Source organism: Hemibagrus wyckioides, linkage group LG14 (assembly GCF_019097595.1).
Source record: "Hemibagrus wyckioides isolate EC202008001 linkage group LG14, SWU_Hwy_1.0, whole genome shotgun sequence".
NCBI lineage: Eukaryota > Metazoa > Chordata > Actinopteri > Siluriformes > Bagridae > Hemibagrus > Hemibagrus wyckioides.
The window spans coordinates 5,905,467-5,930,085 of record NC_080723.1 but is presented as its reverse complement, the minus strand read 5'-3'; the positions used below and the strand labels follow the sequence as shown (position 1 = coordinate 5,930,085).

Sequence of the window (24,619 nt, the reverse complement as noted above, 5' to 3'; positions counted from 1 at the left end):
TTTTTTTGCAAAGCCTTCCTAAAAGGTCATGTCTTCTTCTGGGCTAACTTAAATATTCTTGACTATATTTCCTATGTCCTGGAACTCCTATAGTTCAGCAGTGTGGAGTATCTGGATTAGTGTATTCTTATAAGATATCTTGCTCAAGTATTCATCTCCTTCATTGATCTTCTTATTTAATAATTAGAGGTTGGTGAGAAGAGACCGCTTCCTGTTATCCCCTGTTAACACACCTCAAAGTGCAAGAGGACAGATAGACCCTCATTAGTACATAAGCACATAATGAAAAGCTGCCTTTATCGGCAGTAATGGATTCAGTTGTAAACAACAGCCTTATCAGACATTGCAGACTTACATTCAGAAGCATAAAGTCACGTTCAGATCAACCTTATAATCTGTACATCACAATATACTAGACAGATTTTTTGTCAGATCGAAACACAGCGATGAACAGTTCTCTAATATGCAAGAGCTGTGCTACAGAGAGTATTTGCCTTTCATATTTAGTGAGTGCAGTTATTTAAATGAGTTCTTATACATCTAAGTCATGAAACAAAGACTGAACATTTAAAAGAAGACTTGAGATGAAGTATAAGTTCAAAGTTTTGGAGTCAGGATGACAGATTGTCAGATACAGTGGAAATTTGCCTATATGCTACGTACTTCATTTTATTTTCTTGAATGTAAATGGTAGATAGGAAAATTTCATGGATTCAAAAATATCTATTATGGAACAAAAACAATTACTGTAGAAAAACATGGTGATGAATGTGTTTTCTTTTTAAACTGAAACCCATTTAACAAAAACAGCAAGCAGGACCAGGATGCAAACCTGTTGTAGTAAATAAGGACTAACTTATAAGTAACACTTGAAATTCTGGGATATACATTAATTCTGAGGAATTCTACCTGCTCTCCAAGTTTTAATTAACAGACTTGATAGCCTGAGGTTGTTCCGTTCACAGAAATAAAGTAGTGCAGATAAATGAAGGACATCCATTTGTAGAGATTCATGCTGCCACCCAGTGGTCAATAAACACTGGATATGAAAGCCATCAGGAATTAGGAGGATAGTGAGTAAGTATCTTCGTATTGGAATCCAGATGTTTCCTTTTAATCACATACACACATATCATGGTCTCAATGTGCTGAAAAGTATCATATCATTGTGGAGGTAGGACACTGGAAGAATGAGTGATTACTGATGTTGGAGGTCTTCATCTGTGGTTTCGCCGTCTTGTGTTCTGCTGGATGAGCTCAGCGTCTGAACTGATGCTCCTCCCAAGAACTTGACGCTTTTCTTCCTCTTCTGTGTAATGTGGAAGACAAGATGTCGCAAGATGTTGATATCTGCCTGTATTGAGACACATTTTGCAGCAGTAGTATTCTATCTACTGCTAAACCTGGGTCATAAATCATAAATTTGGAGATTTTCCAAAGTGGAAAGCGTTTCACAGACTGTGATTCCTGCAGTCTTAGCCATGTTGTTTGAAAATAACAAACAATAAATCAACAGCAGAAGTGCTTTATGTTAAACACATTGCTTTCAAAAGCAGCAATAAGTCATTTCATACAGCTCCAGAGGAAATGATCATCAGTTATGGTTTCTAAATGTTGTGTTGGTGTGAAAAGTCTAGATGGCCGGCTTAAATGGATATAATCAAAGTGCAAATTTGCTAGCAAGTAATTGCATAAGGTAACTAGTCTGGTAAGTTAATTCATACAGTAAAACACTGTTATAACAGTTAACACCATTCTATTTAAATTACAATACCAAGTTAGCTGAAAAGTGACAAAGTAAGGCCAAGATCAATTTTCTTCATAAAGTTCCGGGTCATTGCATGCCACCACAACACGTTTAATGCACATTAGTGTAGACTCTCCATGCCTATGGTCCTGTATAGCAGGGAAGAAGGTCCGTCTTCTTAGAGAAGTTCCCTTACTAACTATAAATATTGCTTCCAAACCTCCTATCATTGTTCAGTTAAGTTAACCATTTTTAGCATCAGGAAACTATTCAGTGAGTCTCCATGTCCTGTGGATGAAGCGGAATAGACTCTTGTATAAAGATAGTGATGTACGATTGGAGGCTAAAGGTTTAAGGAGTTTAAAGGCAAAAAAAATAGCAGCTTTCACAGCATAACCTGTAGGTTTAACTTAGATGCTTATTGCTTTCGCCTCTCAGCGAATAAATATGATGTAATGAAATTTAAATTAGTCTGTCTTTCTGACACAAATGTAGAAACAAGACAAAAAAAGTGTCCTCAGAGCTTTTTACCTGCTTATGAGCCACTCCCCTTGGATAGCGTGTAATACTGTCTCGCCTTTGCTCCGTCCTCACCCAGTCCTCCTCCCACAGCTCCCGTCTGTATTCAGATTGCTGTGCTGTGATCCTCTCATAGATCGCCTGATTCTCATGAGCCACCTGCAGTAGCTTGGCCCTCCTGCTCTCTGAGTTCAGACTGCAGAAACAAGGTTGGAACCAACAAACTGAGTAAATTTTATTACAGCTGCTAAGAAATATTTGCAGTATTATCAGTTCTGTTATTCAATACTCTTTACACAGCACAACAGCGCACTATTTGAATTGGTTGCATTTCTGTTGTTCAGTTTACAAATGCTTACATTATTATACATTATTAAATGCATACATTATTATCACCTGAAGCCAACATGAAAATGACCTGATAAGTCACACATCCTACTCTGGACAACCATTACAGCTGGTAAAATACAGAGAAAACAACTGCTTACAGAGATTTGTATCAAATCTGTTAAAGGCAACAGTCGTTAGTGTTTCTGATGTGAAGTATTTTGTTACAAAAACACTGCCGTTGAGGGTTAGGTGGAATGGGATGCAGTGTACAGCATTTTGGGCCATTAAATGAACTGTTGTGAGTTTCTATAGAGAGGTGTGTGAACATTTCTGAAAAATAAAACATGTACATGTAAATCGATTGATGAACAGCTTTATTAAACTACATGATTTGTTCTGGGAGTCAGACTTCGGTACAATAAAATTTACTGAATTAATTAGATTTTATCACTTTGTACATATTCTGTGAATCTTTAGGAGAGCTACTCAGAAGAGGGTGGTGAGCTACTATAGGTTGGACATGTTGAAGACCCCTGGTCTAGACTCACTTATGCAGCTCTCTACTTGGAGGTTGATAAAGGACCTTTAGAAATATAGAAAGTTAAATAATGTTGTTTTGGAAAACCAAATCTCACTTTATTATATCAGTTATGATGAATCTAATAAAGCGAGGTGGACTGGATGTTTTGGATTTTACTCCCTATCAGATTTCCATAAGCAGAATCTCTTGGCCTGGTCTCTGGATTATTATAACTGACTTTCCTTTCTGTATTAATGACGTTTTCTTTGGGTCATTTGTCTACTCAAAAAAGACTACAGGAAGATATTAAATAATAAACTGATGCTTTCTGTTAACCAAATTTCACATACATTAACAAAAATGTATTGGCTCAAAACCTGTTTTCTTTACTCAGTATTGTTCTAGGCAATATAGGTAAACTATTCAAATCTATATTTCTGTATTTATTCTTAATGTTTTGTACTTTAGTCTATGTTTAATAAAAATATTAAATAAATACACCAATCAGGCATAACATTATGACCACCGACAGGTGATGTGAATAACTGATTATCTCTTCATCATGGAACCTGTTAGTGGGTGGGATATATTAGGCAGCAAGTGAAGATTTTGTCCTAAAAGTTGATGTGTTAGAATCAGGAAAAATGGTCAAGGGTAATGGGCGGCCAAAGATCAGTGATGCATGTGGCCCGTGTGATCCGATCCAACAGACGAGCTACTGTTCCTCAAATTGCTGAAGACATTAATGCTGGTTCTGATAGAAAGGTGTCAGAATACACAGTGCATGACGGGTCAGGGCTGTTTTGGCTGCAAAAGGGGGACCAACACAATATTAGGCAGGTGGTCATTGTTATGTATAAGATTATTAAACCTATTTCCTGACATTTTTACAGTGTTTTGACAGAGAATTCATCAAGAAAAGAAAAATCGATTCAGTTGATTTATTATTAATTTATTAACATGAATATGAACTTCATTTATAAAAACTCTAAAATGCTTACACTTATCATCCACACTAAATCATGCCCTAATCTTCTCTATAACACTGTCATATTTGTGTAAGGTTCAAGAAGAGAGGCAAGCCATCATCAACAGAGATAACCAACTGCTGGCATCCAGACTAGCTGATATTCAGCATTCTAAAGGGCGCATAGACCACAGGAACTACTATCCTGATCAGCGTATAATCCAGTTCACCTCATTGTGCCGAGTGTTTTAATACATTGCATATGTATATTGTACTCTAGTTCTTGTATTTTCTGATGGCAGATATCCCATGAATCATTTCAAATAGAGCAAAATTGGGCAGTCACCGTTGCTTCCTCTAAGGAAACTGCACTTCAATCCACATTTTTATTGTAAATAGAATCTGTGCTGTGCTGAATCTGTGTGTAGAATGTGTTCTGTTGTTATTTTGCAGCCACTGGTCAAATGGAAGTGGTTTTCTGGATCCACAGAGGAAAAACAGCACCCCTGGTCCAATAATTTATCAGATTCATAACCAGAGGCTGTAAAAGGTGGAACATTTGGAAGTTCAATATTTAAATTGTTATTGCTGTTAATCTGTTTGTTATGAATGGTTTGCTTGTTTTCTTGAAAACTGCTGATATCTTTACAGCATTTAGGGTTTGTGTTTAATTACTATGTGTGGTGGGGAAAAAACATCAGGTTAGTGACATGCAATTAAATAGAACATTTATAAAATAGAAAGAGAACTATATACAACACAACACAACAGGATTTTTGTTCAAAATTAAGGATAATCAAAACAAACAGGAAAAAATGAACAAACTGTTTAAACAAAACTCAAAATATAATTATAATTTATGAACAAAATATCATAAATGAAATGATTTATGCTTTATCACTTTCCCCTACCCCTTTTACTCTAATAATTATTTTATTTATGTTCTCAACTTGTACTTTAAGTGGCAGCCTGCAGCTCATCAGGGCTGCCGGAGTAGAAACGTGCAGGCATGGTGTAATCCACTGCTGTGCTGTCGAGCAGTATCAGGGTGTCCTCGTTCTGCATTAAATCTATGATCTCCAGCTCCTGAACTGTTCGGTCCTTCAGCGAACTGTAGTTTAATAAAAATAAATGTTATTCACACTCATGGTGGCATTCCATTGTAACCCTGTTCTGCAAATTTACAGGTAAGGTTTAACAGCATTTTAATGAATTTTCATAAACCTTAAACCTTTTAGAAAATGTCTGTATTCATTGCATTCTACAAGTCCTTGAAGGTTTTGGAACTTTTCATGCATGTTTCTACTTTGTTTTCCACAAATGGCTTGACCCTAGAATGGGAACTTCTGGCACTTTTGCTTCACCCATTTTTGTGTCACTCTTCATCCAGTAACATTTTACCTGTATATGGCAAAAGTAACCATATATCCTGTGTATGTTAGTTTCAGGATCTTTCACTTGCTGGGTCATTTAAAAAAAATATCTCTGAAAAACTTATCCATTCTCAGTTCAATTGTTGAAATATCTCTTCACATTTGGAAGAATAATAAGATTACTGTATTGTTAATTTCAATTTAATTGTTTTTTTAATAAAACAAGAACTGAAAAAAGGCATTATTTGCTCTTTTAATTTTTATAATAATATAAATGGTTTATTTATAATAATTATTATTTAATGACCAGCATCTCAGTCTGTACAGTATGGAAATCAGGAAATACTATATTACCCTAAAAAGTACAATTTATTGCTGTAGAAAACACAATTTAAATACTGTAAAATTATATGATAGTAGGAGTAGGAGCACAGTTGGTTCTGATGCTGAAATTAGGATACCGTATTTAGTAATTACGGCATATTCTGTTCATATATGAATTAATTGTTGTAGTTCTTTCAAAATACAGTAAGTGATTGGAAACCCAGCTGCCAGTATTTTGTTCAAAATTTTCAGTAAAAAGTTTTACAGTGACACGTTAGAATAACAGAGTTAAATATATCTCCATCCATCGATAAATAATTGGTGTATATTTAATTTGTTTCACTTCAGTTAGATGCTTTTCACAAGGCAGTCTTTCTAAAGGCACTGAGAGTATCAGGAGAAGCTTAAGACTTGTCACATTAGAGAAACCACTAAATGTGTTTTAGCATTATATTGTGTACCTTGACAGTGGTGGGGGTGGAAGAATTGAATTTGCCCTTCCCATTCAGCTGGATGGTGGCGTGAAAGTGGGTAAGCTCCACCTCATCCTCTTCATGAAGCACTGCCCCAGCCTCATCGCTCCACAAGGAGACATCTAGAATGTGCTGGCCACACATAATAGATATATCCCGGATGGGAATCTGTGACCTCATCATTCTCACCTTACGCGCCTGCAATATTATAGACCAGTTGTAAAACAAGTGAGTACTGATGCACCCAAATTAGGATAATCCATCTGTACTGGGAATATAAAATAAGTCTGCAGTGCTGGGTGACTTCAGGACTGGGCCAGGTTTGAGAAATACAAAATTAACTTACAATCATAAAAATGTTACTGACCATTCCTACCAGAGTATATCTTGCTGAGAGAGAGAGAGAGAGGGAATGTTCCTAATAAAGTGGACAGTAAGTGTATCTCTCTCTCTCTCTCTCTCTCTATCTATCTATCTATCTGTAGTATGTTTAGGCAGGTGTGAAGAAATGCTGTAAAGTAAGCATGCTTTCATAAATATATATTTTAATTGTTTATTTTTAGCAATATACAAAATGCAAAGTAAGCAAACAAAAGAAAAATCTAAATCAAATCAAGATGTGGTGTGACTATCCAAACCAGCATCTTGGATTTTATATGATCAGTCAGGTGTTTTCCAAGATGCTTCGAACAACCTACCTGCTGAGTTCCTGCAAAAACTAAGTGAACCTAGACGAATTGATGGTGTTTTGCAGGCAAAGGCTGGTTATTTGGTTTTGCACATCACATATCGATTTGATTTGGATTTCTCTCTATTGTTCATTTTGTTAATTGATAAAAATAAACACTTCCAATTTTGAAAACATTCCTACTTTCCAGCATTTTTCACACCTGACAGTGATGTCAAGACAAGTCATTTTAGAAGTTGACTTAATTAACAGAGAAAAGTATAGTCACTATGTACCAAAGGTTCAATTGCTGAGGAATCCGTTTACAACTGATACTGCCACTTTGATTGTAGTGATACAGCTAAAACAACAGAACCCTTCCAGTTGACTAGAATAATGTACTAGAGTATAAAATCAATCCTAACATCACATTCACTTACATTTTAAATTTTGCCCTGGAGAGTCAAACACCCGGTTCTTGAAAAAATGTCCTCTTCTTCACCAGTCACTGATGGTGACTGCCCCTCTGGTAGGTCCAGGGGAGCTGTTCAAAAAATGAATGTGGCTGGGCCAACATACAAATACAGTCGCCCATATTTAGACCACAAGACAAAGTTTTTTACTATGTAAGCGAGCCCAGCATACACCAGTAGGTTGTCTTGCCAGACAGAGTGGTTAGAGTGGCTATTTCCACTCTGTTTGTTTTGGCGATGTATGTTGAGCCTCTGTGGATTGTGCGAGGTGCAGGGTTAATGCTTGGACTTGCCATCCTGAGGGTCAGAAAAAATACACAAAAAATATTTCAATAAAAGTCTTGATGAAATGTGTAAAAACATTAAAATTCTATCCATATTATGTACTGCTTATCCTAAAGAGTGTCGCACGAGAGCTTGGAGCCTATCCCAAGGGACGGACTTAAGGTCACAAGGCTGGTTACACCCTGGTCAGGTTGACAACCCATTGTTGACGGATTCGTGAGACTCGTTCGAACTCTTCATTCATGAGCGATTCATTAAAGAACCGATTCATGAGTCATTTGTTCGAGAATCCGATTCCATCTGTTGCGCTGTAAAGAAAGACACAAAAAGAGCGTACTAGAAAGACGAGCTGTCTTTGTGATCGGAGAAAAATAATTGCCTACCGCGAAATAAAGCATTCATTTCAGTATAAAAGCTTAAATATAATTTATTTAATTGTTTTGCTTTGCTGTAGATTCAACAAAGCGGTGCAGAGCACACTGCTGTACAGAAAATGTTCCTCTGAAAAAAGCTACATCCTGACAGCGTCTATTGTTCGGCTAATAAGCTAAATGTCATTGTGTATAGACTTTCGTGATATCTTACAGAACCTTATAACTCTTGTCGACTTAATTTATTATGGCGTTTTAAGCCTTCCTAATGTCATTGACATTATTTTTTAAAGTCAACTGAAAAGTACACCAGAAAAGCTAAGAGCGCTAATCCTGTCAGGACACGGTGTTGTACAGAGAAAAGTTCCTCCGAGAAAAGCTGCGTTGTAAGTTCAGTTCCCGCTGCTGTTAAGTAGAAAATGTATTGACTGACTTATAACTTACTATGGCTTTTTAAAGCTTTTTCAACGCCAAATAATTTCTGAAGTCATGTAAAAAAGTACCACAGAAACACGCTCAGTGAATGCTAAGAGTGCTAAGCTAATCCTGTCAGAAACTGTGCTGTCAAACTTTGCAATTAGACTGTCATTATATCTTCATATCTTCACCCTTTAACAGTTTATTGTGTGGATTTATAACTTTTACAAAATGTGTTCATAGAATTTATGTCAAAATTGCCTCACCTCTCACTGGACTCAATCGCTGTAATGTCAATCAGGAATCTCAACTCGTGCACGCGCCGTTGCAGTCTGCGCACGCGCCGTTGCCGACTCCACACATGCACGCGCCGTTGCAGATACAACATACAGGTGCACGCGCTTGAATACTTTTTAAATACAGTGTAGGTTATAATGTGTGTGTGTGTGTGTGTGTGTAATTAAACAAACGTTATCATTCTTATATATGAGTTTTATTTATTTCAGTAAAATCTCAACAAAATGATCAAACTGTTTATTCAGCATAATTAGATTCTTTAAGCAAGATTTTTGGACTGAAAAGGAATATTTTGTTGAAAATACACACACATCGTTAATCCAACAGCACTAAGACCATGGGAATTATGCATAGATAATGAGCTATGTTTTATGATTTATTACTTAATTGGAGTTAATTAACGCCCACACTTGTTGCAATGAATTTATTACTCCTGCTGTTTAAATGGTTACTTAGCATACACTATATTGCCAAAAATTTCGGGACGCCTGCCTTTACATGCACGTGAAATTTAATGACATCTCATTCTTAATCCATAGGGTTTAATATGGAGTTGGCCCACCCTTTGCAGCCAGAACAGCTTCAACTCTTCTGGGAAGGCTTTCCACAAGGTTTAGGAGTGTGTTTATGGAAATTTTTGACCATTCCTCTAGAAGCACATTTGTGAGGTCAGGCACTGATGTTGGACGAGAAGGCCTGGCTCACAGTCTCCGCTCTAATTCATCCCAAAGATGTTCTATCAGGTTGAGGTCAAGAGATGTCTTTATGGACCTTGCTTTGTACACTGGTGCACAGTCATGTTGGAACAGGAAGGGGTCATCCCCAAACTGTTCCCACAAAGTTGGGAGCAAAAGTTGGGAGCAAAGTAACTATTCACTACACATTTTATATCCACTCTGAATGTGACGTCCTATAAATATTTTGTATTTCAGTATCCAATCACATAATGCATGTTCAGATATTCATTGTTGAGCAGCCTAGGAGAGGTCAAAGCTCTTAATCACACTGTGCTTATGGCAGACAAACTGGTCAATTTTCATTTCCTGTCACAGAAAGCTGCATCCACATTAAGTCAGGATTATTAACTATGGACAGGTTTTGTGACAAAAGGAGTTCATTTGATTTTCTCTAAAGCCTGTTCCTCTAAGGACATGCCACTGCTTGAGCCATAGTAGCGCATTTTAAAGCTAATTTCCGGTGAGTTACATTAGTAAAATACAATAGTATTTTTCTTTGCAAATAAGTAGTCATTAATGCTGCGTTGACTCTTTATCCACTAAGTAAAACTTTCTAAATAAATTATTATGCCACACACCTGTGTTTTTGTCAAATCATACCCTCACATACATGTCAAGTCCACGGTTACCCGAGTCAAACTCAGGCCTGAATGAGACTCTGGTGTCTGGAAAATGCTACTGCAGAATAATAAATATACAGGAAAAAAAAATAACAGTGAAAAATTGCATTTTGAAATAAAAGGAGCAATAAAAGCATTTAAGCACAATGATTCTGAGACAGGAAGGCTTGTGAAATTCAGAAATGTCTTATTGCTTTGTATGATTTTGCAGATATTTCGGTATACATATAATTTATGTTCATATTTACTTCATAGTTCTTTTACTGTCGTTAACTGCTCTACAGTGGATTGAAGAATTCCCACCACTAAGTGTTGCTCTGATTCATACTCAGCACTGTTATTGAGTGGAAAATCATCATGGAAAAACATTTTAACAGAAATAATTCTAATAGGGACCAGCTCATGTTGGAGTAGAGGGTAATGAGGAGGTGGATATTATTATAGCTAAGCAGGCTCTCAAACATTCAAAAATCGTGGCTGTTGGAGCTGTTATGTTGAGTTGTAATTTTTTCTAAGTGTTTGGAGTGTATTTACGTAAGATGATGAAGGGTTACATGTGAGGCATAGGAGTGTTATTTGTTGTGTTGAATAAAACATTTGTTTGTTAGTTGAAAGCTGGACTAGCATGTTTTGTTTGCAATGCCAAATGGACAATAAATGGATTTGCGTATCCAATTTTTGTCCTGAAGGTATAGACAGTGTGTTTATTATTTTATTATATGAAGGTGATTTCTTGCCCATTCTGCCCCGTAGTATAGGCTGCACCTCCTTTTTGTTTGGTGTTATTTTTTTTATAAATAAGTGGTGACTCAAAATGACAGTTTTAACAGGATTTTGTTGACCTAATAAAATTTAGTTTTTAGTAAGTGATACACGCACTTCCATATTTTATCCTGCAAAGTCTCCAACCTTTTTCCCTCTGAGAGCTACTTTGACAAAATTTAGGTGGCCAAGAGCTTCTTGTGTTATATTATTACTAACATGTATTTACATAGCTTACTTCCATAACCCAAACCAGCTGAATAAGCAATTTTTGTGTGATTTGTTTTTTAGGAAATAGCTTATTATTCTTAGATTTCGTTCATTCACAACAATTCTGTTATTTCTCAGCAAATTGTTGCTTACAAGTCTCCTATAGCTCATACCCTGATGCAAGACTGAAAATGGCATTCATATGCATGTACAATGGGAAACATTAAACAGTATTTTACTATGAAACACCAGCTGCAATAATAAGACATTTCTATAAAAACAGATTCATTCAGCTCTTTTACTTTGGCAGCATCGTAGCTTTATTCCTAACGCTGTCGAATCCCCAGAAGCATCCAAATTGAATGGATCTGCCATGTGTTTTCTTTATCCTTTATCCAAACTACTTCAATTTGTGCTTATAGGTTTAAGTTGTTTTTCAGGGGTTGGGCTTGGCCTCTTAGTTCCAGTGAAAAGAACTCTTAATGCTTCAGCATACCAAGACATTTTGGACAATTTCATGCTTGGGGATGCAACAGTTTGGGGATGACCCCTCCCTGTTCCAACATGACTGCACACCAGTGCACAAAGCAAGGTCCATAAAGACATGGATGAGTGAATTTGGTGTGGAGGAACTTCACAGACTCCTGACCTCAACCTGATAGAACATCATTGGGGTGAATTAGAGCGGAGACTGCGAGCCAGACCTTCTCGTCCAGTATCAGTGCCTGAATTCACAAATGCGCTTCTAGTTGAATGGTCAAAAATTCCCCAAAACACACTCCCAAACCTTGTGGAAAGCCTTCCCAGAAGCCCAACCCTTGAAAAACAGCACCTGAATTCAATGATTTGGAGGGGTGTCCCAAAACTTTTGGCACTATAGTTTAACGCTTCCATATACAGCTTCAGGGTTTACTGACTGATTTTATCAATTTTGTACATATTCCATGAACCTTGAGGCAAGCTACTCAGAGGTGGGTCGAGAGCTATTCGTGTTTCATTTCGCCAGTGGAACTGAATAATAAATATACATTTTAAAAAATATACATTTTATAAAGTATTGTTTAGTAAAGTAAAGTTTAGCTGCTGCTGAGTAGAGAGATGAAAAAGAGGCGGTGTTTGAGCCCCCTGCTGGGCAAATCAATCACACCTGGGCTAAAATAGACAAGCTTTTATGATATTAAAACACTATACAACCCCTACAGTACAACTATAACATTTAAACCTAATAATCAGACTTTTAGACTAGGTAAAAACAGTAATATTGATGAAAAACTAAACATTATTAAAACCCTGAATGTCACCTTTCAGATTAGCCATTAGCCACCACTGTGGAGTAACCTGACAAAGAAATTCAATGCTGAACACAGGCACCCCAAAATTATTTATTTATTTATTTATGTATTTATTTGGCCTCTGGTAAAAAGATTGTTAATAACAGATTGTGTAAGAATGCAGTATGACCTTTGCTGTCTACAAACATACAAAGGTTCGAATTCTTCAGGTTTAGTTAGACACTGGGGAATCTGCCTCTCAGTAATTCATGAGCACCTTGCCAAAGAAACATTAACAATTTACGCCTACAGCTCAGGGGTGAAATGAACCCACATAAAACATGCTGTACACAAAGCTTGAATAAAGACACCCTTTAAAGTTCTCCAGATTTCTAGGCCAAACATTTACAGCTACACATAGACTTTAAGCTTAACTTAACTTAACTTATTGTATTCTATATTATCTATCTACCTACCTACCCACCCACCCACCTATCCATCCATCCCTCCATCTATCCATCCATCCATTCACTCACCCAACCACCCACCTAAACCCATCCATCCAATCATCTACCTACCTACCTACCTACCTGCCTACCTACCCATCCATCCATCCATCCATCCATCCATCCATCCATCCATCCATCCATCCACCAACCCAATCTATCCACCAACTCTATCTATCTATCTATCTATCTATCTATCTATCTATCTATCTATCTATCTATCTATCTATCTATCTATCTATCTATCTATCTATCTATCTAAAGTATTGGACAGTTTAAATTAATAATGCTCTTGCATTAAACATTTTACAGTTTTATGGGGTTGTATTATGAATCTGTGGAATGTCTGGCTAATAAAATTTCTTTTTTTAAAATGGTAAGAACTTTTATTACACACAGAAATGTTACTTACCTGCGCTCAGGATAGTAGTTCCTGTGGTCTATGCGCCCTTTAGAATGCTGAATATCAGCTAGTCTGGATGCCAGCAGTTGGTTATCTCTGTTGATGATGGCTTGCCTCTCTTCTTGAACCTTACACAAATATGACAGTGTTATAGAGAAGATTAGGGCATGATTTAGTGTGGATGATAAGTGTAAGCATTTTAGAGTTTTTATAAATGAAGTTCATATTCATGTTAATAAATTAATAATAAATCAATTGAACCGATTTTTCTTTTCTCGATGAATTCTCTGTCAAAACACTGTATAAATGTCTAGAAATAGGTTTAATAATCTTATACATAACAATGACCACCTGCCTAATATTGTGTTGGTCCCCCTTTTGCTTCCAAAACAGCCCTGACCCGTCATGCACTGTGTATTCTGACACCTTTCTATCAGAACCAGCATTAATGTCTTCAGCAATTTGAGCAACAGTAGCTCGTCTGTTGGATCGGATCACACGGGCCGGCCTTCGCTCCCCACATACATCAGTGAGCCTTGGCTGACCATGACCCTGTCACCGGTTCACGACTATTCCTTCCTTTGACCACTTTTGATAGATACTGACCACTGCAGACCGGGAACACTCCACAAGAGCTGCAGTTTTGGAGATGATCTAGTCCTCTAGAAATCACAATTTGGCCCTTGTCAAACTCACTCAAATCCTTACGCTTGTCCATTTTACCTGCTTCTAACACATCAACTTTTAGGACAAAATGTTTACTTGCTGCCTAATATATCCCACCCACTAACAGGTGCCATGATGAGGAGATAATCAGTCTTATTCACTTCACCTGTCACTGCTAACAATGTTATGCCTGATCTGGTTTATTGGACAGTTATCAAACTACATACTGCAACCAAATTATATCTTAGCAATGGAAAATCTCTGGGGAAAATGGGGAAATTTATCACATTTTTATTATAAGTTTATTATAAACAATAAAATATGACAATATTCAAGATGTTTATTTTTTATATTAATATGCAAAATTGTTACTATTTTATTTATTTATTTACTTATTGCAGTTTTTTGTGTATAAAATTTACATTTGCTAAAATAATAATTAAAATAAAAAAAAATATATATATATATATAATTTTTGTACATACAAATCAAAAAGAGTTTTGTGTACAAACCTGTGCTTTCTTTAGCTTTACTTGAATGTGGGTTGGTGTTTGGATTCCTTTGGTGTCTACCGTAGGCTTGGCTTCCCTCACCTCATGGACAAACAAAACTATTACATTTAGAGCAAAAAAACAGCTTCGAAAAACCTTTACTGATTACTTTACGCAACACAGTTATCCTCTAACACTTCGGTTCCTACTGCATTTTACTGGTCAGTTTTCAATGACCATTTGGAATATAGAATTTAACATGAATCATAAAACGCAGTTCAGCTTTTGAGAAGAAAACTTTAAAGACAGCAAAGCACATTTAGACAGGCTGGATTGTTTAGGCCATTTGTTGTTGGGATAATTCATTAATAATTCACATAATTCATTAATAAGTCATTTGGAGACAATGCGATTCCAGACTATACTGATAATGTTGTCAGTTTAGTTTTATTACATTTAATCATAGCAGCAGTTAGTATAAAATAAACTATAGAACAGAATAGTAGTTGCTGTCTTGACTGTTGTGACATTTTGTAACCAGCCATAATGAAATGTTTATGAGATTGTGTGAAATTGAAAGTGCTGTCATCATTTAATAAATACTCATCCAATCAGATAATACACACTCCCATAATACATATTCCCTTATTCACAGCACAACAGCAGATCCTATATAATAGGTATCGTGTCCTATTGCATTTAGTCTGAAACGCAATGATGGCAGAAATGTGACATGTGTTTAATAATCAATGCTTTTCAGGTCCACATTGAACTTAAAAATGAATATTTGCTCTCTGGATCCCATAAACACAGCTACATACCTTCTTTCGATGCTCGGCATAATGCTCCTCGTCCCATTTCTTCTGCAGGTATTTATTAGCAGCAGGTCTGAACGGCTGATAAGCTTTATGCATGCTATATGCTTTTCCTTAGTTTGTTTTTCTGATTATTCTAAATGTGTGCAATTTCTGTGTGCTCTTCCAGTAATAACATTAAGAAAAGATGTGGCTTGTGGGAGACTGTAATGGCTCTGCAGTGTCTGTTATGCTGTGTGCTTATGTGATGGACGTCCTTTAGAGCACAGGCCAATCGACCTGTAACAGCCTCGGCGTGTGACTGAGGGAGGATCAGATGTCAATAAATTATTAGTGTTCACTCGCAGGACCTCAGACTTGGGCTTGGTACAAGGACAAGAGTAACTCTTTATGTTGCAAAAGAGTGATGTGTTTTTAATGAATTTTTGAATCCACACATATGGTAAATGTCTGTTAGATGCTATTTCTAAATTAACTATTTCTAATGATTAATTTTCGGAGTGGTGCTGGCTGTAACTCAAATGAATTGTACTAACACATACTGTAACAGTAACAGCTCTTACACTATACATAATCTAAGTTTAAATAAATAAATAAATAAATAAATAAATAAATAAATAAATAAATAAATAAATAAATAGGTTGTTATTTAGGAAAGTAAAATGTCTACTCTCTGAAGAATGAGATAATGTTTTTATTAACATTTATGGAAGGACTGTCCAGTGGAACAGCATGTTTTTTCTCTAAGAGATAGTCTTCATGATGACTAAGTCTTGTTCCACTGCATTAAATGTAGGTGGAAAAGAATGACATGTTGTTCATTGACAAGTTAAACAATGTCATTTGTGTATTTGTATAAGAGGATTAAAAAATCATCATGTTGTGCAATTATAGGAAAATAATCAGCTTCCACTTCAGTCCTTGGAGTGAAATGTCTAATGAATAAGAACCATCTGTGACATATTTAGGCTCAGGCATTAGCTAGATAGGTAGATAGATGGACGGACGTATATATATATATATATATATATATATATATATATATATATATATATATATATATATATATATATATATTTATGAATAAAGCTTTATGGCAACTGATTGGTTACCTCTTATAAAGTATAAAGCACTCACCTTTTCATCACCAAGGAATATATTAATCTGTGGATTAGTCATGGGGTATCAGGTGTTAAAACCAGGCATTACATCCAACCGATGTTAAATTTTTTCTTGCCACCAGATGGCATATTTGCTCCTTTCTTCACTAAGTGACTGGCGGCCATGTTTTGCAGTGCAGATAAGCATTTCTTAAGAGGTGTGAACGTGACAGAAACACAAATTTTAACATAATTATTGCCACTCACTAGTTAGTATCACACTTTATCCAGGACAAATCCAGCCAAAAACATGTTTTCAAACTGCACTGTGACAGGGTCAGTGGTCAGTAACAGAGGCGAGTGTCATGCTATCCCTGCCAGCCACAGAACATGAACATGCTCTTCTAGCACATGATGACGGCTTTGCCATTAGGATTTGTGTATCTCTCAGTGATGAAAGATCTCACTCATGAACCTTGTCTTCAATCAGTGACATTCTGACAAATGTATTAATACTCATATATACATAAATTCTACATCACCTTCATTTTACGTATACAAATAGGCTTCACATGCATATATGCATGCAACCTGAGTGATTCATTCTTCTGTGGAAGTGCAGGGGAGATTTAGTAGTTAATAAAAGCAGGATGCTGTGCTAATTTTGTGCCTGAGAGAAAATCATTTCATTCTGTTCATCTTCTTTGCCCTCTTTAAAATCCCCCCTCTCTTTCTTTCAGCCGCTCACTCAATTGGAAAATGTGGCTATGACAGCTTTAACATCTGCTCCCGTCACACAGTACACACAGCCCCTCCCCAGCATTCTCCTCTTCTCTCTATTCTGTGTGTGTATGTATGTGTGTGTGTGTTTTACACACACAGCTACTTCACATTAGATTCAATAACAAATTGACCCGGAGGGATGTGTTTAAAGGCTGCACACTGATTTTCTGCTGGCAGGGTGAAGAACTCCTGTTTAAACATGATTACTCCTCTTTACATTGTAGCCAGATAATTCCAGGGGTGTGAAGGCTGATGACAGCTTGAACAGATCTTGTTCGGCCATGAAGGTGCTTTAGCAAGCACTCCGATCCTGTGCTCTTTAGGTAAAAGACCTGTATGGCGCTCTTTTGAAGCCCTCGAGTAGATGAGATTAAAGGGAGGTGCAAATCACTGGGTAATTACTGTTGGCTCATTATTATTACCTGAATCAGATTACCGAGTCTGTTTAGCACATTCTCGCTGTCTGTCTCGAGCTTTTCTCATACAATAAAATGAATTGTTGGGCTACTAGGTTTCTTTGTAGGGTAAGTGTTCTTGTGTGTGGAGGGGGTGGTGCATGGGTTGTATCTTGGTGGGAACCTTGGTTGGGATTCCACAAGGATAGATATATCTGACATGTTTCACCTTGGTCTCCTTTTTTTTTCCAAAAAACAAAAACACAACTGCAGATTTTATTTAAAAGAAAGCAATTAATAGCTAAATGCTTTCCTTTTGGTTACTGAGTTTAAGGTTAGTGTAGCATATCGGTCATTAGCTACATTAATAATTATAAGGTCTCAACAAGGATAGTAAGACAAATATATATTGTATACATATATATATATATATATGTGTGTGTGTGTGCGCGCACGCTCTCAAGGATAAACTGATAATTCCCCCTGAGCGCAGATCTCACCCGCCCACGCTTGTCTCCTAGCAGCCATTCTTGTCTGTAGTTATCTGTGTCTGAGTCTCAGTGAGTGGAGTGTGTGTGCCTGGCCCTTAAGTGCCTTTTGTTGCCGCGCCTGTCAGGCTTGTTCTGGGCAGAACAACACAGGCGAATAAGAGAAAACTGAACAAGCAGGCATTTATCCAAGCCTTCCAACAGTACTGAAAAAGGTCAGCTGAAAAGAACCGGGAAATGAGATGTTTATATGTAAACAAGAAGAACACCACTTCCTTTCTGTCTTGTTGTATTGCATATTGTTGTTCCCTCATGGAAACATGTAGCTGGATAAGGTTTTCTGTTGTTCGAAGCTGTGTATGTGTGTTTACTTGTGTAAATCACCGTGTCTTTCTCACAAGCACAGGCTTCACTCTGAGTCTTATCACGGCTTCTGTGTTTCATTAATAATTAGTCTTATCCAGATGAAGGGGGGAAAAATTTAATTATAACCCACAGTTGAGTCACACTTGGTGGCCATTTAAAGATAAACGTCAATAATTACGTGCTGAAAATAAACACTGTGATTTGTGTCATCTTGTTTTCTCCCATGTAGCTCTTGATAGCTCTGAGTGTGACAGGCACACACACACACACACACTCAGACACTGTCTCTTTCTCTTAGAAGCACACACACACACACACACACTCCTCCTCCCACACACCTGACATCTGAGCTCAACTGATTGTCTTCAAGCATCTATCTCCACTCCACTCCCATGTCATGCTTTTCTTGTACTGCTAAATGATAATAAAAGACAAGTTATTCTGGTCTATAATCTATGTCCTCAAATCAACCCCAAACTACAGCCTTGTCTTAACAACATGAAGTCAAAGGTCAGGGCTGATTATTGAAAACCAATCCTCAAGGCGATTTGCATGTGTTAGGAAGCGGTGCAGATTCTCCATCTGTCCATTATGGCTCTCATGGGAGCGATTGCTTCATTCATTCATTTTTTATTTATTCATTAATTTCTCACTTCTTCAAAATAGAACTAATATACTTGATTAAACATGTATAGTTTTAAATCTTGCTCTTTTAGGAATAACTAGTTTTCATGTGCTGGAAAAAAGCTAACGAATCTAACTAGGTCATGTCTGAATGGACTGTTGGGCAGATATCCACTCGTATCTACCCAGTAACATTTCCACTGCTGAATTGATTTGACCTTTGGGACAAAGGTCTCAGTAATCTTGTTTGGAGGAGTCATTTTTTTCAGGTCTGATAGTAATTGTTTTATGTTTCAGTGTGCTCCGTGCCTCATCAGAAGCTGTTTTCTCTCTGCGTGTCGATGTGAGCTGTAGAGGTCAGCTTGTGAACTCACCCTTGGTTTATTTTATATAGTCTTTAAAGGTAATGTAATGTCAGTGGCATTATCATAACACCTAGCTCGGAATAGTTAGCTATACGCCTATGTAATAATACATAATAAGGGGTTTCATTTGGATTATATCTATCTATAATATGGAATATGTAGAAATGTGTTTATAATGTGTATAAATTCCACATGATAAGTTATACACAAATAAACAGCTTTCTCCGTACCACCTGATTTCTGCGACTTCTGATGAGCCTTAACATCAGGAATCACATCTCTTCTAGAAACCCCACTGAGCGGATCTTAATTACTGGACAGTGACAGTGACATTGAGACTGACGTGTGTCTCATGATGGACATGATGTGAAGATTAATGGATGGAGAAAAAGGTAGCAAATTGTGCATTGCTACAGATTGGTAGCAGTCCGTAATTGTATCCCACTTATAAAATAATAAATCATGGTGAATTACATTTTCATTTAAGAAATGTTTGCAGCTGAACATAATCATCATGGGTGTAAGTGCACCTAATTGCATAGTAACATTATAATGATGTCTTTGGTCCATCATACTGAATTCCTTTATCTGCCATATCCACCTTTGTCTTTCTCCATCCTCTGATTAGGTAGCTTTAGTCCACTTTTGTCCACTTTTGTTCATGTTTACCATGTCTGTCGTTTTCTGCTTTAGTCTATGCTTGTCTATATTTTGTCCACCTTTTTCTGCTGCTTGTCCATCCATTTTTGGCCAGTTTTCCAGCCTTTGTCTGGCTTCTTCTGCCTTTATGTAACTTTGCCTGTCCTTGTCCAACCTTCTCTGCCTTCTTGGGTTTTGTCTGCCCTTCGTCTGACCTTGGCCACTCTTGTACGCCTTAGGCTGATTCATCCCACCCTTGTCCAAGTTACCTCTTTTTATTTAAAGTTGACTTCTTTTTGTTAGGTGCTTTGCCTTTCAGGCACACACTGGATAATTTGACAGCTGGGATAAAAACTAGTTACAAAGTGAATCTATTAGACATACTGTATGCTATGGCAAATATCCAAAACATTAAGCAAAGCATGTTTTTTTCCCACTGCATTAGAAAAGCACACATATCTAGCAAATTGAGCCATTAATTCTTCAGGCAGACTGTTATTTACTTAACACGAGCTCTGAAAGCTGGAAATATAAAGGTTTTAAAATAACAACAAAAATGACCGATCAATTTCATGAAATTTATTTGTTGTTGAGGAAAGCATGTTATAAATGGTCAAAAATTTTTTTTTTGTTTCCCTCATCATTCAGTCATCCATGTCTTGCTTAGAGATGTAAATCCATTCAAATAAGGCAACTAAGACAATATAAATCATATACAAGGAAAGTATCGTTTTTTTTCCAAGATCATCTTACATTGAATTTTGCAATGCACTACACTCGTAAGCTGTAACTGTTCTTGTTTTTGGACGCTAAGCTGATTTTGCAAAATAAATGAGATCCTGGATCAAGTGTTGCATGGAGCATGAGCATGGAGACAAATTACTAGTGATTAAAGTAATAATTTCAACTAGTACTACTTATATGATCAATTTATTAAACTTCTGTTAAAGGATTATTTGACATCTTATGTGAAGTCCAGAGAACATTGCATTACAGATTTAATCCGCCTTTGCTGTTATAATGCGCTCCACTCTTCTGTGAAGGTTTTCCACTAGGCTGTGGGGATTTGTGTTCATTTAGCTACAGGAGCATTAGTGAGATCAGACACTGGTGTCGAACAGTGAGGTCTGGGGTGCAGTCGGCAGTCTAATTCATTCCAGTTTGGTCAGTGAGGTCTAGGTCAGGGCTGGGCACATCTTGGTACACCATGTCATTATGGAGTTTGCTCTGTGTACAGGAGCATTGTGATGTGTGCTTGAAAATTTGTGGCAGCAGTTTGGAGAAGAAGCACAAATGGGTGTAACAGTCAGGTGCCCACAAACATTTGACCATAAAGTATATATGAACATATTAGTCTTTTTAATTTTCATTTTAGTCTCTTTTGCGTTAATGTTAACGCCGTCTTGTACATTATCTATCCTCTGATTTTCTTTCAGTGTCTCCAACACTTCGACTCAAGAAAAATCTCCGAACCTCACAGGTGCAAAACTACACTGAGGTAATTTGAATAATTTGAATGGGCACCTGTATAAACTGACTCCAAATACAGAGATCTTCCCTTTGTAAATATTCACTTTGAATACGGCCTTAAGTGAATTGGTATTGTGATATATATATATATATATATATATATATATATATATATATATATATATATATATATATATATATATATATATATACACACACTACCGTTCAAAGGTTTGGGATCAATTGCATATTTCAGCTTGATTTCAGCTACAGAGGAAGACTCCATCAGCCAGTCCATATTGTGGGAGATGCTCCAGGAAGCATGGGGTGAAATCTCATCAGATTATCTTGCTAAATTGACAGCTACAATGTCCAGTCTGTAATTGCTGCAAAAGGTGTTTGGTTTTTTTTTTGATGAAGGCAAAGTTTCAAACATAAACATTCAATCATTTCCATCAAAATCATTATTTCTAACTCTGATATGTCAGCATGTCTTGTTCTTTTTCTATATTTTCTATTGAGACTAATTTCGTGTGTGTTTCCTTGGAAAACAACAAATTTAACAATAATAATAAACAATAATATATATATATATATATATATATATATATATATATATATATATATATATATATATATATATATATATATTATTTATTTATTTATTTATTTATTTATTTATTTATTTTTTTGAAGCCCTCACAATAATTTTTAAAGCCTTAATCATATATTGATGGAAACATTGATGGAAAAATCAGATATCAGAACAGATAATATCAGACACAAATTAATCTACTTATAAAGCTCTATAAAGTATGCATTGATTATTTTAATGATATGATTCATTTTAATCATAATAATAATTTTGGCTTCTTAAAAATCACCCCACGTGAAGAATGGCAAGCAATCGATTTCTATCCATCTTTAACAACAGAGACATGCATTGTATATTGATTCAGCATCCTCTCTTCTTATAATTTTGTTGCAGCTTCCTATTGAGATGCAGCGTGACCAGTTTTAACAAACAGCCATGTATTTCTAGCAGGTATTAAAAAGCACAGCTCTGATTTATCAAGAGCATGTACTGATCACTGGTCTGCTCACTCTACTGTCAGGTTTCATGGAGCATCCAGCGGCTTTCTCTCTGTCAACCTCCCTCCCCCCCTTTCTTTCTCTCTCTCTCTCATTCACTCTCTTCTCTGATTTTCTCTGCAGTTGGCTTCATTATCTGCTGTGTGCAGCAGTGAAGTATGGCCACCCCCTTCCCCCTCTCTCCATCTTTTTCTGTTCCTCCCTCCTTTTTCCTAGGCATTTTGCCATGAGGAGGTCACTCAGCGTGTTATTTTGCAGCACAGTAGAGGAGAGAATTGGGCGAGGGCTGCAGTCTGCAGGCTGTCTGACAGAACAAGCCTGCCACAAGCTCACAGGAGCGTGAAATACAACCAAACGGAGACTATCTGCCTCAGCCAGTGACTCAATTACTGTGAATCATTCAGAAAGAAGGCCTTGTCTTTCCCTTCTGTCTCCTTCATTTCATGTAGTCAAGTTTCATATCTTTTGGAGACACCCTTAAATGTGCATTTTTTTGAATGAAGTCTCGATTGTTGAATCCTTCAGTATCTTACAAGTAGGTCTCTCTCTCTCTCTCTCTCTCTCTCTCTCACTCTGTCTCCACTGCAGGGATTGAATTAATGGAATGTCTGTGTCTGCCAAGCATTTCACAGCAAACCTGTACTGAAATGAGGTCATGCAGATACTCAAGTCAGAAAGCTAGCACCACACTATGAACTTCATTTTTCCGAAAGCCAAAACACATCACCTGCTATGGCCAAGCAGCCAGTGATCAAGAAAAAAACAATGTACTTCTAAATATCTTCTAAATATAGAGCAAATTTGTGGCAATCACATTCACACATTTCACTCGGCAAGTTTTCAACACCTTAAAATGATGACAAGGTGAAGGCCAGTCGGACACGGTACAAGCTGACCGCTGGTGCTCCTGCTGTCATTCCAACATGAGCCCCTGTGGCAGCTGAGTAAAAAAAAAGACAGAGAGAAAGAGAGAGAGAGAGAGAGAGAGAGAGAGAGAGAGAGAGAGAGACAAAAGCACAGTAAGCTTATGTGGAAAGAACAAGTGATTCAGTCCATTTAACTGTATAGGGTTTTCAATTTTATTTGTATAGCACTTTTAAAAATTTTAATTATAACAGTGCAGCTTTACAGAGCTATATAAATTCTGGATGTAAGTTTATAGCTGCATTTATAATGCAAGCCAGAATTATGGCGGAAAAGAAAAATTCCCTGAGATGATATGGGGAAGAAAACTTGAGTGGAACCCAGACTCAAAATTTAACCCATTCTCATCTGGGTGACACTGGATTAGGACATCAGGATGTATCAGGCAGGTCAGTGGAGAAAAAGAGAGAGAAAGGAAGAGGTAAAATACAGAATGAGAGAAAAACACAGATTATATTAGGTATGTTAGGTATTACCATGTAATGGTTAAAGAAAATGTACTTTGTGCAGAGTGCAAGTAGGGCCTCTGGCAAGACTAGCTTTGACAGCATAACTAAATGGGAGAGCCAGAAGGTAACACAGACATGAGAGCACCCTGGGAGATAAAGGCAACCACCCACTCCTCTAACAAAAAACCTCAGTGAATATGTGAGTGGTTGAGGGGGCAGTATCCAAACAACTGCCTGTGAACCCTCCAGATCTGCTCTATTATTTAAGAAAAACTATTAACAAAAGACTTGATCAAACAAATAAGTTTTCAGCCTTGACTCTGATTTAATAGTTGTATTCCATAATGCTTTTTATGAGAAAGCTATGCCCACTGCTGTAGCCTCCAATATTTAAGGTACTAACAAACAGCCTGCATTTGATCAATGTAGGCATCGTGACTCAGTCAAAAAAAAAAAAAAAAATTAAAAACAGAAGTTTGCTAAGATATGTGGCACCACATCGTTCAGAGCTTCATAGGTCAATCAAATTTTTTATAATCAATGTGTAATTTGATTGGAAGCCATTGCACTTTGGATAAGACGGGTGATGCAAGGCATCAAGGTATTATAATAATTCAACCTACCTGTAACAAAAGCATGAACTATGAGATTATATTTCTTATCTTAGCAGTATTCCTAAG

General features: G+C 36.8%; 1 protein-coding gene across 1 annotated transcript; it reads right to left on the bottom strand.

Moving 5' to 3' along the window:
- Positions 1 to 77: 77 nt before the first annotated feature.
- On the bottom strand, positions 78 to 15,400 carry si:ch211-284k5.2 (sperm axonemal maintenance protein CFAP97D1). Its single transcript, XM_058408913.1, has 5 exons — positions 15,251 to 15,400; positions 14,451 to 14,531; positions 13,282 to 13,400; positions 2,279 to 2,462; positions 78 to 1,309 (listed from the first exon to the last, which is right to left on the bottom strand). Exons 1-5 carry the CDS (start codon positions 15,341 to 15,343, stop codon positions 1,199 to 1,201), a joined length of 588 nt encoding a protein of 195 aa, XP_058264896.1. The 5' UTR covers positions 15,344 to 15,400; the 3' UTR covers positions 78 to 1,198.
- Between the last annotated feature and the right edge of the window lie 9,219 nt (positions 15,401 to 24,619).

What these genes read in the sequence shown, in the direction of transcription:
- si:ch211-284k5.2 (XM_058408913.1), bottom strand. Translation starts at nt 15,343, where the DNA reads ATGCATAAAGCTTATCAGCCGTTCAGACCTGCTGCTAATAAATACCTG. An exon ending in TAAAGCTAAAGAAAGCACAG is followed by an intron (nt 13,401 to 14,450) that starts GTTTGTACACAA and finishes TATTTGTGTAAG; the next exon opens with GTTCAAGAAGAGAGGCAAGC. An exon ending in GGGGAGTGGCTCATAAGCAG is followed by an intron (nt 1,310 to 2,278) that starts GTAAAAAGCTCT and finishes CACATTACACAG; the next exon opens with AAGAGGAAGAAAAGCGTCAA.